Source organism: Leucoraja erinacea, chromosome 34, assembly GCF_028641065.1.
Source record: "Leucoraja erinacea ecotype New England chromosome 34, Leri_hhj_1, whole genome shotgun sequence".
Classification (NCBI taxonomy): domain Eukaryota; kingdom Metazoa; phylum Chordata; class Chondrichthyes; order Rajiformes; family Rajidae; genus Leucoraja; species Leucoraja erinaceus.
This window is the reverse complement of record NC_073410.1, coordinates 5,668,846-5,682,772: the sequence shown is the minus strand read 5'-3', so window position 1 is coordinate 5,682,772 and position 13,927 is coordinate 5,668,846. Positions and strand designations below refer to the sequence as shown.

The 13,927-nt window shown below is 39.9% G+C and overlaps 1 protein-coding gene across 1 annotated transcript in view; it reads left to right on the top strand.

Annotated features, from left to right (window-relative positions):
* The window catches only part of si:dkey-192p21.6 (uncharacterized protein LOC565246 homolog), a 163,991-nt gene extending 153,374 nt beyond the window's left edge, over positions 1 to 10,617 (top strand). The window contains exons 16-18 of the mRNA XM_055661723.1: positions 2,835 to 2,905; positions 8,092 to 8,204; positions 10,381 to 10,617. Of these exons, the coding sequence (XP_055517698.1) occupies positions 2,835 to 2,905; positions 8,092 to 8,204; positions 10,381 to 10,559 (363 nt within the window). The 3' untranslated portion in view covers positions 10,560 to 10,617. The remainder of the gene's footprint in view (positions 1 to 2,834; positions 2,906 to 8,091; positions 8,205 to 10,380) is intronic.
* The last annotated feature ends 3,310 nt before the right edge of the window (positions 10,618 to 13,927 follow it).

The following is a 13,927-nucleotide window of genomic DNA, read 5'->3' as shown; positions in this document are numbered from 1 at the left end:
TTCACAGTCAAGGCCATTGACATCCTCGTGAGTTAATTGTCACGTACGGGTGTGATTTCCGGGTGAATACTTAGTTTTTGGAGAAAAAAATAACCAGCTCCAGTTTTACTGTCCGTTACATTATTTCCACGTCAGCTTGACTTGACGGTAACCCTCAGTGTATTTCATCTCTTCAAAGAGATTTACATACAGTGATTAGACTGAAGGGGAATGACTGCTGTGCAAGTGGAATGAGGCAAAGGCCAACAAAGAAAGTCAGCACGTTGATTCATAAATCACCCCCTCTTTTTGATTTTTACATGTAAGTCAAGTATTAGAGTCACAGAGTCATACAGCACGGAAACCGGACCTTCGACTCAACTCATCCATGCTGAGCAAGATGCCTATATGCACTAGTCCCTTACGTTTGTGTCTATGTTATCCATCTAAACCTAGTGCAAAGGAGGCTGTAGGGTCAAATTTATAGCTTATAGGACATACAGATGGCTAGTATGTTGCTTTTTCAACTTCTGGTGCCTCTGGTAAATGAGAACCAATCTATATCTCTACGGACAGGGAAGGAGAGAAGTGATTCAAGTGAGCATTATTACCACCATGTGCCGGATGGGCCGAATGGACTGTTTCTTTGCTTATGGAACTATGTGGGGTGAGGAAGCGTGGTTGACATGTCTTCTAAAACTTCAATAATTTGTCCTTATATATACACAGTGATTGTACCATAAATATCGCTCATTTCATTTTAACAGTATGTGGGCTGCCCATAAGGACATGGCCAATGGATTATAATTTGCTTATAGTAGGAGTAGTTACTTAAAGATCAATATCAATGAGGATCAGTTTTCATCCAGGGATTTCAACCCCTTGAAGATATTGGCAAAGCATTATCTGTCTGTAAATATACAATGAAACATTGACATTCATGTTGTAAAAATGCATCTCTGCCTGACAGTAAGGTTGCATCGTTTACTCATACCTGACCTTGAACTGAAGGTTTATTTTAAACTGGTATCCATGCTTAAACAAACCAGTGTCTAAATGGTCTGAAGAAAGGTTTTGGCCCGAAACTTTACCTATTTCCTTCGCTCCATAGATGCTGTTGCACCCGCTGAGTTTCTCCAGCATTTTTGTGTACCTTCTAAATGGGCTTGTTCATCTTGCCCAGACCAGAAGAACCTCAATGGTTTCCCCATTACCACATAATTTAAAAGATGACGCAGGAGCATTAATCCAGAGTCCTGGCCAATACAGTATTTATCGTCATTGTAAAGTATAATAATGTTTGTCATCCATCTTCGGGTCATTTGGCAAAACATGCACTACTCTGCTGCCAATTGTCAGTACCAGTGAAATCAGTGCAATCCACTTTCTCACAGAGAAGCAAATATCTGCTTCAACACTGCCCGCAACTGAAGTAAATTCAGTTCTTAGGTACACAAAATTGCTGGAGAAACTCAGCGGGTGCAGCAGCATCTATGGACCGAAGGAAATAGAAGAAATAGGCCGAAACCCTTCTTCAGACTGATGGGGGGTGGGGGGGGAGAAGGAAGGAAAAGGGGAGGAGGAGGAGCCCGAGGGCGGGCGGATAGGAGGGTGGGAGGAGACAGCTAGAGGGTTAAGGAAGGGGAGGAGACAGCAAGGGCTAGCAAAATTGGGAGAATTCAATGTTAATGCCATCCGGACGCAAGGTCCCCAGGCGGAATATGAGGTGCTGTTCCTCCAATTTCCGCTGTTGCTCACTCTGGCAATGGAGGAGACCCAGGACAGAGAGGTCGGATTGGGAATGGGAGGGGGAGTTGAAGTGCTGAGCCACCGGGAGGTCAGGTTGGTTATTGCGGACTGAGCGGAGGTGTTCGGCGAAACGATCGCCCAACCTACGCTTAGTCTCCCCGATGTAAATCAGCTGACACCTAGAGCAGAGGATGCAGTAGATGAGGTTGGAGGAGATGCAGGTGAACCTTTGTCGCACCTGGAACGATTGCTTGGGTCCTTGAATGGAGTCGAGGGGGGAGGTGAAGGGACAAGTGTTGCATTTCTTGCGTTTGCAACGGAAAGTGCCCGGGGAGGGGGTGGTGCGGGAGGGAAGGGAAGAATTGACAAGGGAGTTGCGGAGGGAGCGGTCTTTGTTCTTCTTCTTCATTCGTGTGGCGTGCACAGCCTAAAGTTGTTGGACAACGTGTTCTATTTGATCTTCCGTTTGTGCACATCGAGTTGATTGCATTAGTCGAAACAGGAAGGGCCACGTGAAGGTTGCAATCTTCCATCCCTAAATTCAGTTTATGGAAGTGTATACATTTTCACTGTGGACGACTAGATTGTATTCATGTATAGTCTTCTCGCTGACTGGATAGCACACAACAAAAAGCCTTTTCACTGTACCTCCATGCACGTGCCAATAAACAATATTAGAATTGGGGTGCTTCAAAAATTACTTAGTATGTGCTGCAAAACCTTGTGGTTCTGAAGGAGTGATTTAAATACTGGTCTTCCATTTCTTTAAAATAAAGTATTCTACATCTTATTACTGCATTGTCTCAGTCTGTGCCTGACCTGCAAGTATACTTCATATGTGGACAGTTCTCTTAATGCAACATGTGGGCCTCAAAATGCCTACTTACTTGTAATCCCTTTGCCCTTTTTGCAAGTTTCGGATGGAAAATGTAATCTGGATTTTACCTCTGTATTCCCTTAAAGCCTTGATTGTGTTTTTCATATTTCAGTACCTACCTGGGGGGTTAATCTGAAATCATCTTAACTGCTGTCGCAAGCCTCTATCCTTTTATTTCTCATTACAAATGCTCAGAGAGTGACCAGATCTTTCTTTTCTCTGCTCATAGGGAGTTTTTTCGGCGATCCTATCAAAATGCAGCAGGGAGGAAGGATTCATCCCTGTCAATAAGAACCTCTGGTAAGCGTTGCTTTGATGTTCTAGTTACAGAAGACATAGTTTAGACAGGTACTATAACAGCATTTAAAAAATACCTGGACAGGTGCGTGGATTTAAAAAAAAGGTTTAGAAAGAAATAGGCCAAACACAGCCAAATGGGACTTGCTTAGATGGGGCAGCATGGATGAGCTGGACCAAAGGGCCTGTTTCTGTGCAGCCTGATTCTATGACTTTAAAAGATGCTTCCAAACAATTAAGTTTATTGAGAATTGTATATTTAAAGGCAGTTAACGTGGGACATTTAATATGGTTTCTCAGTCTGCAAAGAACAAAAGAAAACTGTGTTTCCGTCAATTCCTGTCACACATCAGTAATATCTCAGAGTGCATCAAACAAGTTACAGTGCAGCGATTGTTGCATCTTGGGCAAATGCGGGAGATATTGTTACGTGGAGTGTGATCTCATTAACAATGAGATTAATGATCTGTTAATCATTATACTGCTCATTGCTGGGGAAAATTTGATATGGTAATTCTGCCAAAATATTATAGCTGTGCTCCTAAGAAACATATTATGGGAAATCATGTTAGATAAACAATTATATCAATTGGGAAGAGGGGGCCAATGGGGGCTAGAAAATTATATAACGTTTTATTCCTTGCAAGATTTTTGAAATTAAATGTTTTATTAACAGTTTTAAATTATTTTTTGTTACTGCCAGCTAAAATTCCTAAAGACTTCATGTCATATGGTTTACTAGAGTATCATTGGAAAACTGTCAATAGAAGTGATTGCTTGTCAATTTCAATGGACACCTAAGGTGATACTGACAGACTGCATTGCCTGGTTACTGTGGGGAGGTTATATACGTATGTTTTTATTCCCATAAACTGTTTTTGTTGCAAGACAGCTTTTTTTTTCGGCATGTCAATTTCCAAAGTAACTTTTAAGTAGCTCTCAAGTTCCCGATTGAAATCATGTTAGAATCAATTTGGCCCACAAGATACAAATAGCGTTTCTTAATTCATCAATCACATTGTATCCAATTTGCAGCATGGAATTATGCATTATAGCAAATGTCTCTTTGGGAAAACTCCTTGTGGGAAGGCGGAGGGTTGCATTAATTCAGTATCTGATAATTAATCTCTCATAAAAATGTACGTGAATGCCAATCTGCACAAAATGATCTTTCCAGTTGAAGGTCAAAATTCACAACTCTGATCCAGTACAGAGAGAGCTACCACTGGCTAAAATTGCACTCAAGACTGAGTACCTTAGAGAGGATGGAAATGGAGTAAAATTGTTCAAGGTGTGAAATATTGCTTGGTTTTATTACGAAATACAAACAACAAAAGTTCCAAAGGTGAAAAAAGAAATCCGTGCAGATCTCGAAATCTGACTGAATACTAAAAATACTATAAAGACTCAGTCTGAAGAAAGGTCTTGATCCGAAACGTCGCCTATTTCCTTCGCTCCATAGATGCTGCCTCGCCCGCTGAGTTTCTCCAGCACTTTTGTCTACCTTCGATTTTCCAACATCTGCAGTTCCTTCTTAAACATAAACACTCAACAGGTCAGGCAGCAAGTGAGGAGAGAAATATGGTTAATGTTTCAGGCCACCGGATGATTCAACAGGAATTGCACAAGCTTAAAATTACATGTTTTAAGTTCAGTAAAGGAGGATGGGCAACAGAAGGGAAAGTCTGTAATAACATGAAGACCAAGAGAGACTAAATGACACAATGATTGAATGAATGAATGAATGATGGTGCCATACGTGAGAAGGTGGAGAAGGTATATTAATTGAAGCTGATCTGAATAGAAGTGATACAAGTGGTAGCAGATAAATGGAGATAATGGAGAGAGACAAAGCGTTTTATCATTTTTAACTCCAGAAGGAAAATGCTGGTAAACATTTGATGAACGACAGCCCTTCTTCATGCTCACATAAGGTATATACACTTGTGCAATTATCACCGAACATTCAGTTTGAACTTTCTTTCAATGTTACTGGTTTAGTAAATCATAATTGAATCTAGATTCTAGGTGGTAATTAAATTAGTAGGCAGCAACAACAATTATGACCAATTAGATAATTATTTTTGCATCTACAAATTTTGTGTTAGTGTTATACATTCCATGCGAGGTACTTGAGAAAATAAGCTTGCTGATTTTCACTCAAGTTTGTGAATCAAATCATTTCTAACTCACAATATGTGGAAAGCAAAGCAGATTTGTAGTACAAAGAACCAAGCTAGTATCAGTAACAAAATTTAATTTAAAGTTTTAAATTTCCATACAATGTAAATATGATTCAACAGACAGATTTAATCTAGCCAAAGTGATTTTGCAATCTTCTTTTTGTGATCATTTGCAACTGAGAGTACTGTCCTCAGGAACACTGTAATTTTACCTGTTGTGTATTAATGAGGCTGCAACCTCAGTACCACGCAGACTGAAATCAGAGTCGACAATAACAAAATTAATTCATGAAAGAAGGTTAAAGCAAATCTAACAATAAACATTGCGGAGAGCGGTGGAACCAGCCTGGTTCATCACAGGTACATAGCTCCCCACCATTGAAAGCATCTGCATGATGGAGTATAGATGTGAATCTATTTGTTTTCCTTCATATTTGGTCTCAGTATTAAGTATTGATGAGGAAGGGAGAGGATTGAGGAGAGGAGGAAAGAGAGGGGAGATTGAGGGGAGAAGGGAAAGGAATCGATATGGAGGGGAGGAGGAAAGGATTGATAAGAGGAAGGGGAGAGGATTTATGGGGAAGAGGAAGGGGAGATGATTGAAGGGGTGGGGGGGAAGGATAAATTATTAAGGAGGAGGGGTAGGGGAGTGGATTGATGTGGGAAGATTGAAGGGGAGGGGGAAACGGAAGAGGTTTCTGGGTGATGGGTTGAGGGGAGAGGGAGAATATGGATGGGAAGCAAAGTAGGTGGAAACAAATATCAACAAATACAAAGGTCACAAATCGAATGTTATCACCAGGAACATCCGTACGTTTCCCTTTGACAGACTGAAATGAGAAAATAATGATACCAATTGATCAGAACGTTAAGTGACTTGGAAATAAAGGTGGCTCTTTGCCAATCATTTACGTACTTCAGCTCATTAAAATAATCACTGCTGATTTTTGTTGTTTATTCATTTTCATCCTTGATTGAAATGATTTTGCATACATTATCATCTATTGGAAACCACAATATGTTATATTGTTCATTGATTATCTGCCTCTGGCCAAACCTGAGCTGCAGCATGGGGCAACAGTGTATTTCCTTTCAATGTCAGTTTTCATTAGTGGCCAGGTTGTGATGTGAGAAGCAGACAGTGACAGTTAATGTACTTAAATGCCGGGCTGATCTCATATTTCCCAGTGAACCGAATGAGAGCTTCTTTCTTCTCTTGACCCGCATCCACGGAAATATTGTTATCACTGTGAATATTCTATTAGGAGCCATTGATTGCTGCCTTGTTGCCTCTGACGGATTTTTGTTACTGCGCTCTCATTCCTCCAAACATCCCAAATTCAACGTCACCTTTAGTAGCGGCTGTGCCTTTAGCTGTCAAGCTCCTGCCATCTGGAGGGCCCTTGCTCAACCTCTCACCCTCCTCCTCTAAAACACTCTTTAATATGTATTTGTTGTATGAAGGAACTGCAGATGCTGGTTTAAACCGAAGATGGACAAAAAATGCTGGAGTAACTCAGTGGTACAGGCAGCATCTCTGGAGAGAAGGAATGGGCGACGTTTCGGGTCGAGACCCTTCTTCAGTTGTTAATAAGTATTTCTCTGACAACACTTTTGGTCATCTGCCTTCATATCGCCATTTGTGGCTCAGTGTGAAAGTGATAACTTTCTTGTGAAATACAAGTGGGTCATTAGATTGTGCTCCAGTGCAGCACTGAGGAAGTTCTCTTTTCTGAAGGAAGTTCACCGGATCCTAGAGTTCTATCTGGGTTTAAGTCAGTTTCCATATTATTTAGATTTCATGTTGAAGTGGTGGTTTGTTACGTTAAAGTCAACTTGGCACGTAACAAAAGCTTTTCACTGTACCTCAGTACACATGACAATAAACTAAACTGAAACTGAGCTACAACTAAGGGTGTGACATATGTATACAAAGCTGACTCAGCAACCAGTTACAGTACGGTAGCTGCTCATATGTTGAGGTTGAACAATCAATTGAATCAGAAGAAGTGTAGATGTCATCAACATACCTGTTATTGTTAATTGTAAAGTCACTCGAGTTGGTCAAAGCTACAGCATCTTTATCTTTCATTTTGGACATCTGTAAAATAATTATTTAATGATTATTTATTTGTCTATGGTTCCCACATAGACTTCAGGAGCCATCTCAGAACATGCAGATATGTCCTTGATCTTGAGAGAATGCTGAAGTAAAAAGTAAAGTAACTTTTGCAAACTGTAAAGGTTACTGATGTTTCATATCAGGGAAAGAGCCACTGTTTAAATGGAAAGTTTTTGGAAGGTTATTCTTTCTATTTATATGAACTATGATCTAACAAGATATGATCCTTCGACGATGTCGAGAGTCATAAGTGTACCTGTGGTAATTTGGTAGTATTCTCGTGTTAGCGGTGTGATATGGTTCACTATGGAGTGGAAATAACCAATTGTGGAGAATCCAAGACAGTCACGAATAAATCTGCCAGTATATTCAGCAAGAATATCGATCTGTGTTTCACTAGGGTTAATGAGACGTTATTCAAATAACAAGGCATCTCCTGTCCTTCATTCCTCACTGAAGGAACATAATCAAAAGCAGTTTAGCAGAGCATTCATCTCATTGTACAACATGCCTATCATATGGGAGTTTTTTCTGTGTGAATCATAGAATTCAATAAGCTGCCTATAAAGTCTGAAGAAGGGTCTCGACCCAAAACGTCACCCATTCCTTCTCTCCAGAGATGCTGCCTGTCCCGCTGTGTTACTCCAGCTTTTTGTGTCTATCTTTGCCAATAAAGTTGATGTCTTACATAAAGTTGTGATTCCATAATTTGGGGTTTCCAATGGGGAATCCTGCATATGACCAGTGATTTGTGTTTTATACATTAATTTTACGATGCTCACCATGAACGCTATCCTCATCAGGAATCTGTGGGTCCTGTTGGATTGGTGCTTAATTTGGAATTCTGCTTTTATTGCTGATGTGTTATTCTTATGTCTTTGTAGGTCCCTGTCCTATGTCACCACATCAGGCTGCTTCTCTTTCATCCTGCTGGGTCTGATGTACTACATCATAGACATGAAGGAGTGGTGGGGTGGGGAGCCATTCATCTTCCCAGGTAAGCAGTCAGAGTGGTCTCTACATGCTGTACACTAACCCTAATGTGCACTTTTCAAGTCGTCAGAACATCAAACATTGTGATCAAGCAAGTGATGTAAATGGGCCAGGGTGAGTTCCGTTTGGGAGGGGCCAGAGGGAGATGGATTAAGCTCAGTATGAATAAATGATTTGTGATGGTCTTATTTATGATTGATGGGAGCAGTGAGAACAAGGTTGAGAATAAAGCTATGGCTTTGGGTTGAGAGATTCTACAGAGAGGAAGGGAGAAGAGAGTGAGAGAGTAGGGGAGGGCAGGAAAGTAATAACCTCAGGAGAAAGAGATTGATGAATTGGGATGAAAATTAAAATCACTGCGGAAGTCACTAATTTTAGAAGCTGAAGCAGGAAAGCAGGGAAGAACTGGTTATAAGAAACACACGTGAATGATCAGATAAAGCTTAAGTTACAAAGACCCGGTTATGTAGCATTTATAATGTCACTTAATATGCATAATAGAAGGAATGAAAATAAGCAAGGAAGAATCATTTAGCAAGTGTTTAGGTGCTGAAGACTCGAGCTTTGGTGTATAAACCAGAGCTCATGGTTTGAAAGATTTCTACTGTGCAGAATCTACCAGATATACATGAGACAACCGGACGTTTCACTAATTCCTTCTCAGTTCATCTTCCACATTTTATCTGCTTTGACCCCATTATGAAGATTGATGAATTGCAATGAAATTGCATGACTGTGCCACGCAAACGGGGAGTTCAACAGCAAAGGAAATCCGCAAAGCAATGAAATAAAAGCAAATACCCTGCAGAAGTTTGTAGCTTCCCCTGCAAGCTGCATTTCACAAGTCTAACACAGGTGTCATGGAGGATCAAGCGCATTATTGGCTATGCTTGGTGTAAATGAGGACAGATGGAACGCAGAAGGTTTAATGAGGGAGAAGAATATCCTGTGGCAGCTATTTTCCAGTCTGTCCAATGTCATTAGGAAATGCATCATTTGAAGTGAACCAGTCCAGTGCCTCTTTATAGTCAAGCCTGTGTGGCTATTAAGGAAGTGATATCATCAAGATTAATATAAATGTACCATTTTCTGCACTTAGTCTTCATGTTCAGCTTGAAATCAACAGAGCCCTTGGAACCAGTTTACAGAAATTTCATAGGTAGACAAAAATGCCGGAGAAACTCAGCGGGTGAGGCAGCATCTATGGAGCGAAGGAAATAGGCAACGTTTCGGGTTCGAGACACTTCTTATGCTTCTTAAACCGGACTATTGATACAGAAATTTCATAATCTCTTTCAAAGCCTATTTAAAAAGTTTTCTTTGCCTCAACATGCAATTTTTTTCCTGCGTTATGCAATTGAGAATTGACTTTACCTGTAAAGGAGTATTGTGGGCAGTTCTGGTGTTTCCAGGAAGGATATGGAGGCTTTGTAAAGGGTGCAAAGAGGGTTCACCAGAACGATACCTGGATTATGGGTATTAGTTACAGGGAGAAGCTGGACAGACTTGGATTGTTTTCTCTGGAATTCCAGAAGTTGAGGGGAGACCTGATAGAAATATATAAATTATGAGGCCTAGATAGGGTAAACAGTCAGAATCTTTTTCCCAGGACGGCTGGGAGGAATTTTAAGCAAGAGGAACATTGAGGAGGGGATGAATGAAGGAATGGCTAACAGAAAATGAGGAAATAAAGATAGGGCCAAAATCGTTTCAGAAGGAACATTTGAAGGTCGGAATATAGTTAATGAAATATGTCGTGTTAGAGAATGTGAATAGGAGAGAAATTGGTGAAGAGATGAGATTGAGCCCAGGGACCACATGATGTGAAAATTGTGGGAAAAGCTGATTCATTTGCAAACTGCCTTCTCCCAACTATTTGACAATACATAGCCCTATCATGCAGTACAGAGTCTAAGTGTCTGTAGTTGTGAAGAATCAGCCCAACTTGACTCCAGTGCCAGATCTTACCTTGTGTAGAATAATACAATGATTGTAGTGCAGAAAGATGCTATTGGTCCATCATGTCACAACTGGCTCTCTCCACTCTCAGACAACTCGCTCATTCCAAGGCACAGGTCAAGTGGCTGGGCAATGGTGTGTAGGTTATAGGACTATAGAGGGAGCTTCTGGTAGGCAATGAAGACTCATCAAAATCCAGCTTGTTCTGTGTTGATTTACAGGAATGAATTCAATCTTCGTTTATGTTGGACATTCCATACTGGGTGGATACTTCCCATTCAGCTGGGAAATGAACTGGAACACCCATGCTGAGCGCCTCCTCCAGGACCTAGTGGGCACTGCAATTTGGGTTTTCATTGCATTCCTACTGTTTAGAAAGAGATTCTTCTTGAAAATCTAACTGGCCAGAAATAAATGGATCCAAGTAATGTGGTTTGAATGTCAATAAAAATGCATAATCTTATTCATTTCCGTCTCATTTTATTTTTAATATTGAGCCCAAATTTAACCTGATCCTCGCCATTAAGTGACTAAATCATTTTTGTTTTTTATTCCTTTAGTTAGGTTGGGTTTCTTTCTCTAAATACACTCTTCTTTTATAAAACTATAAATCTTTAGCTGTGATGAAGATTAAGAAATGTTTCTTTGGGCACCGCAAGCTATGAATAATCAACATTTAGAATATCAACGTAAAGCAGCCCAACATTCTCTGATGCGCAGTGATGACTGCTGCATAGTTAGGCTGTGTATTATCTGTAAAATTACCTGAACATTATATCGCACTTAAAGCCAATGAACTATTACCTCTAGTTACCCTGTATTACAATTCTCTGTGTGTAAAAAAGTAATGCGGGCAACATTTTGTGTTGATTGGAGTCATACTAGGAGTGATTGTCTGACCTTTACCTGAACTTTATCGCTATTAGTGATCTCACGCTCAACTTGGCACAGATAGATATTTCTGAATTACAATGTACTTAAATTATTTGCTTTTTTGTTTTGCAGTTTACTAGGGTTATTTTTTCTGTTAGACCCCTCCATTTACTCTTTTTACAGATAGATATTTCTTGTACTTAAGTTTTTTTGTTTCTTTGCATTTCTACCGGTTATTTTTAAAGCCCTCTTTCAGTTTTATCTTAATTTCAGAACCTCTGAAGTATTTTCTCCCAATGCTACAATTAACCTTCTCAACAAATATCGAAAGCTCAAGAACTTCACATCATTTTTCTGGGTATTCAGCACCCATCTAGCAAGTGATCATGACAGTCATGATTTGATCCAGAGTCCACCAATGAAAATAGTTTGTTCCCAATGTTACCAAGTTAAATGCAGGAGATCCTGGAACATGCTAAAGATATTTGAAGACTCTTCTGCATGTCAAGATTATCAATAGCCTAAACAGTCAAGGGTCTATTGTTCTCAGTGCCAAGAATGGAGGAGGCCTCATCAAGTACTAAGAGGCAGTCAACACTCACTGTAAGAAGCACGTTGAGGAACTCCCCAATCAAATGTCCATCCTTGACTCGTGTCTCAAAGAGCTCCATCTCCACCACTCCAAACTGATAAGAAATTTAAAAATCTTTGTGTTTGAAAAACCACTTGACAATGGTGATGTAATTAATCATCAAGGAGATGGGTTGCACTCTGTTATGGAAGGGTCTCGACCCGTAACATCACCCATTCTTTCTCTCCAGAGATGCTGCCCGTCCCGCTGAGTCACTCCAGCATTTTGTGTCTATCAAGTTCAAGTTCAATGTGAGTTTACTGTCATGTGTTCCTGATAGGACAATGAAATTCTTGCTTTGCTTCAGCACACAGAACATAGTAGGCATTTACTACAAAACAGATAAGTGTGTCCATATACCGTAACATAAAAATATACACATATGAATAATTAAAATGATAAAGTGCAAATAACAGATAATTTGTTATTAATAATCAGAGTTTTGTCCGAGCCAGGTTTAATAGCCTGATGGCCTCCTATCTCCTCTGACATAGGAGATGGCTGTTACCTGCTCCTTGTGCAGCACAGACATGAGATGTTGTTTGTCATACCCATACTGAATGTTGTCAATGTATCGCTGTCGGCAGCACGGGCTGCTTTTTTCTATATTTGCAGCATTAAGCAGGAAGGAGTGGCTCCAAAACAAAACTCAATTCTTCAAACCAGTTAATTATTTGTTCAGTACTTTGAGCTGTAATGGGTACATTACCAAAGTGTGTCTACGTTTGTTTGTTCGTTTTATTCTTAGATCTTCTGCAAGCTTCAGTTTATGTTTTATAAATGATACCTGTTACAAAATGTACCAACTAATCAAAAACAAATTAAAGATAATGTTAGGTTTGAAGTACCAGTTAATAGGAATTAGTTCTCATCTAAAGAAGACGCCTGGTGCTGTAAAGCAAAAAGATCCTGTCAAGAATGGCAGTCATCGTATTTTGAGTTGATATCAGATTCACCGTAAACTATTATGATACAATTGATACTGAATGGTAAAATATATCAGCATTTTTCATGGTTGTTGTGTGTGAGCTGGATACTATATTGATGCAACATCTTATGAATGTTATGCAAGGAATAATGCCAAGTTAAGGTTTCAAATCAAGCCGTCTGACAATTCACCTCTGCTCTCATCTCAAGTTATCTTTGGAATAACTCCAGTGTTGAGTTAATGGTCTACATATATAAATCGAGAATGGTCAGGTGAATTTCTTTCTGAATGCTATTCTTTAGAAGATGCACAACCTTGTAGTTCGTCCAGAGGTTGAAGTGACAGCTCAGTAACCCGATTACAAAGTCTATGTTTCCCCACTGATATCTCTCTCTCTCTCTCATTCATAGTCCCAGTGATAAAAGTGACTCTCAAATTGCCAATGCCATTCTTGGAATTGTTTGTGATTCTGCAATAACTTTCCCATCTACCAGGCATTCCAATGTGGTTAGTGCATAGGAGATTCAGGAGAAAGTGAGATCGATTATCTCATTCACTCCAATACAATACAAACTAAGACCATTTCCCAGTGGCCGAGCCTAGAATTAGCACAGAACTAGACTGCTGACATACCATACATAGCAAAATGTAATGACTGAAAACAAGTGCTTAAAAATAAAATGACTGTGCAAGATAAACTTGCAAGCGATAATAAAATTAAGGCATAAGGTATTTTAGTTATGTTTAGGAGAAGATGCATGTTAAGAACAATGTTCGATATGGATATGCAGGGAATGGTAGGATATGGATTAGGCAGGGAGGTTCATGGACAATTATGGGCCGACGGACCTGTTGTTGTGCTGTTCTATACTTTGAAAGCTATTAGTGGTAATAAATAATAAGAGTAAAGACGTTATATTGAGCATTTACTTTGTTAATTATTAGACAACCCAAGAAACTGAACACTCAGTAAGAGATCTTTGACTCGCCAAAACAGATGGAAGTACAATTACAGTGATGAAGGAAAAAATGACACTGAGGATCAATAAATCCTCTGGCTCAGCTGGTGTCCATCCAGGTTATTAATGAAATTACATGAGAACATTGCAGGTGCCCTAAATAGAACTTTCCAAATTTCTTAAGGCCCTGTCCCACTATCCCGAGTTACTCACGAACTCTCTTGAGTTTTCCCCTTGATTCGAACTCGGAGAATTACGGTAATAGCCGTTCATGGGTACTCGGGGCTATTTCTTTAACTCGTGGACATTTTTCGACATGTTGAAAACACGTCACGACTTACTTGAAACCCCGAGTTCCTACGTCTGGCATTACGAGC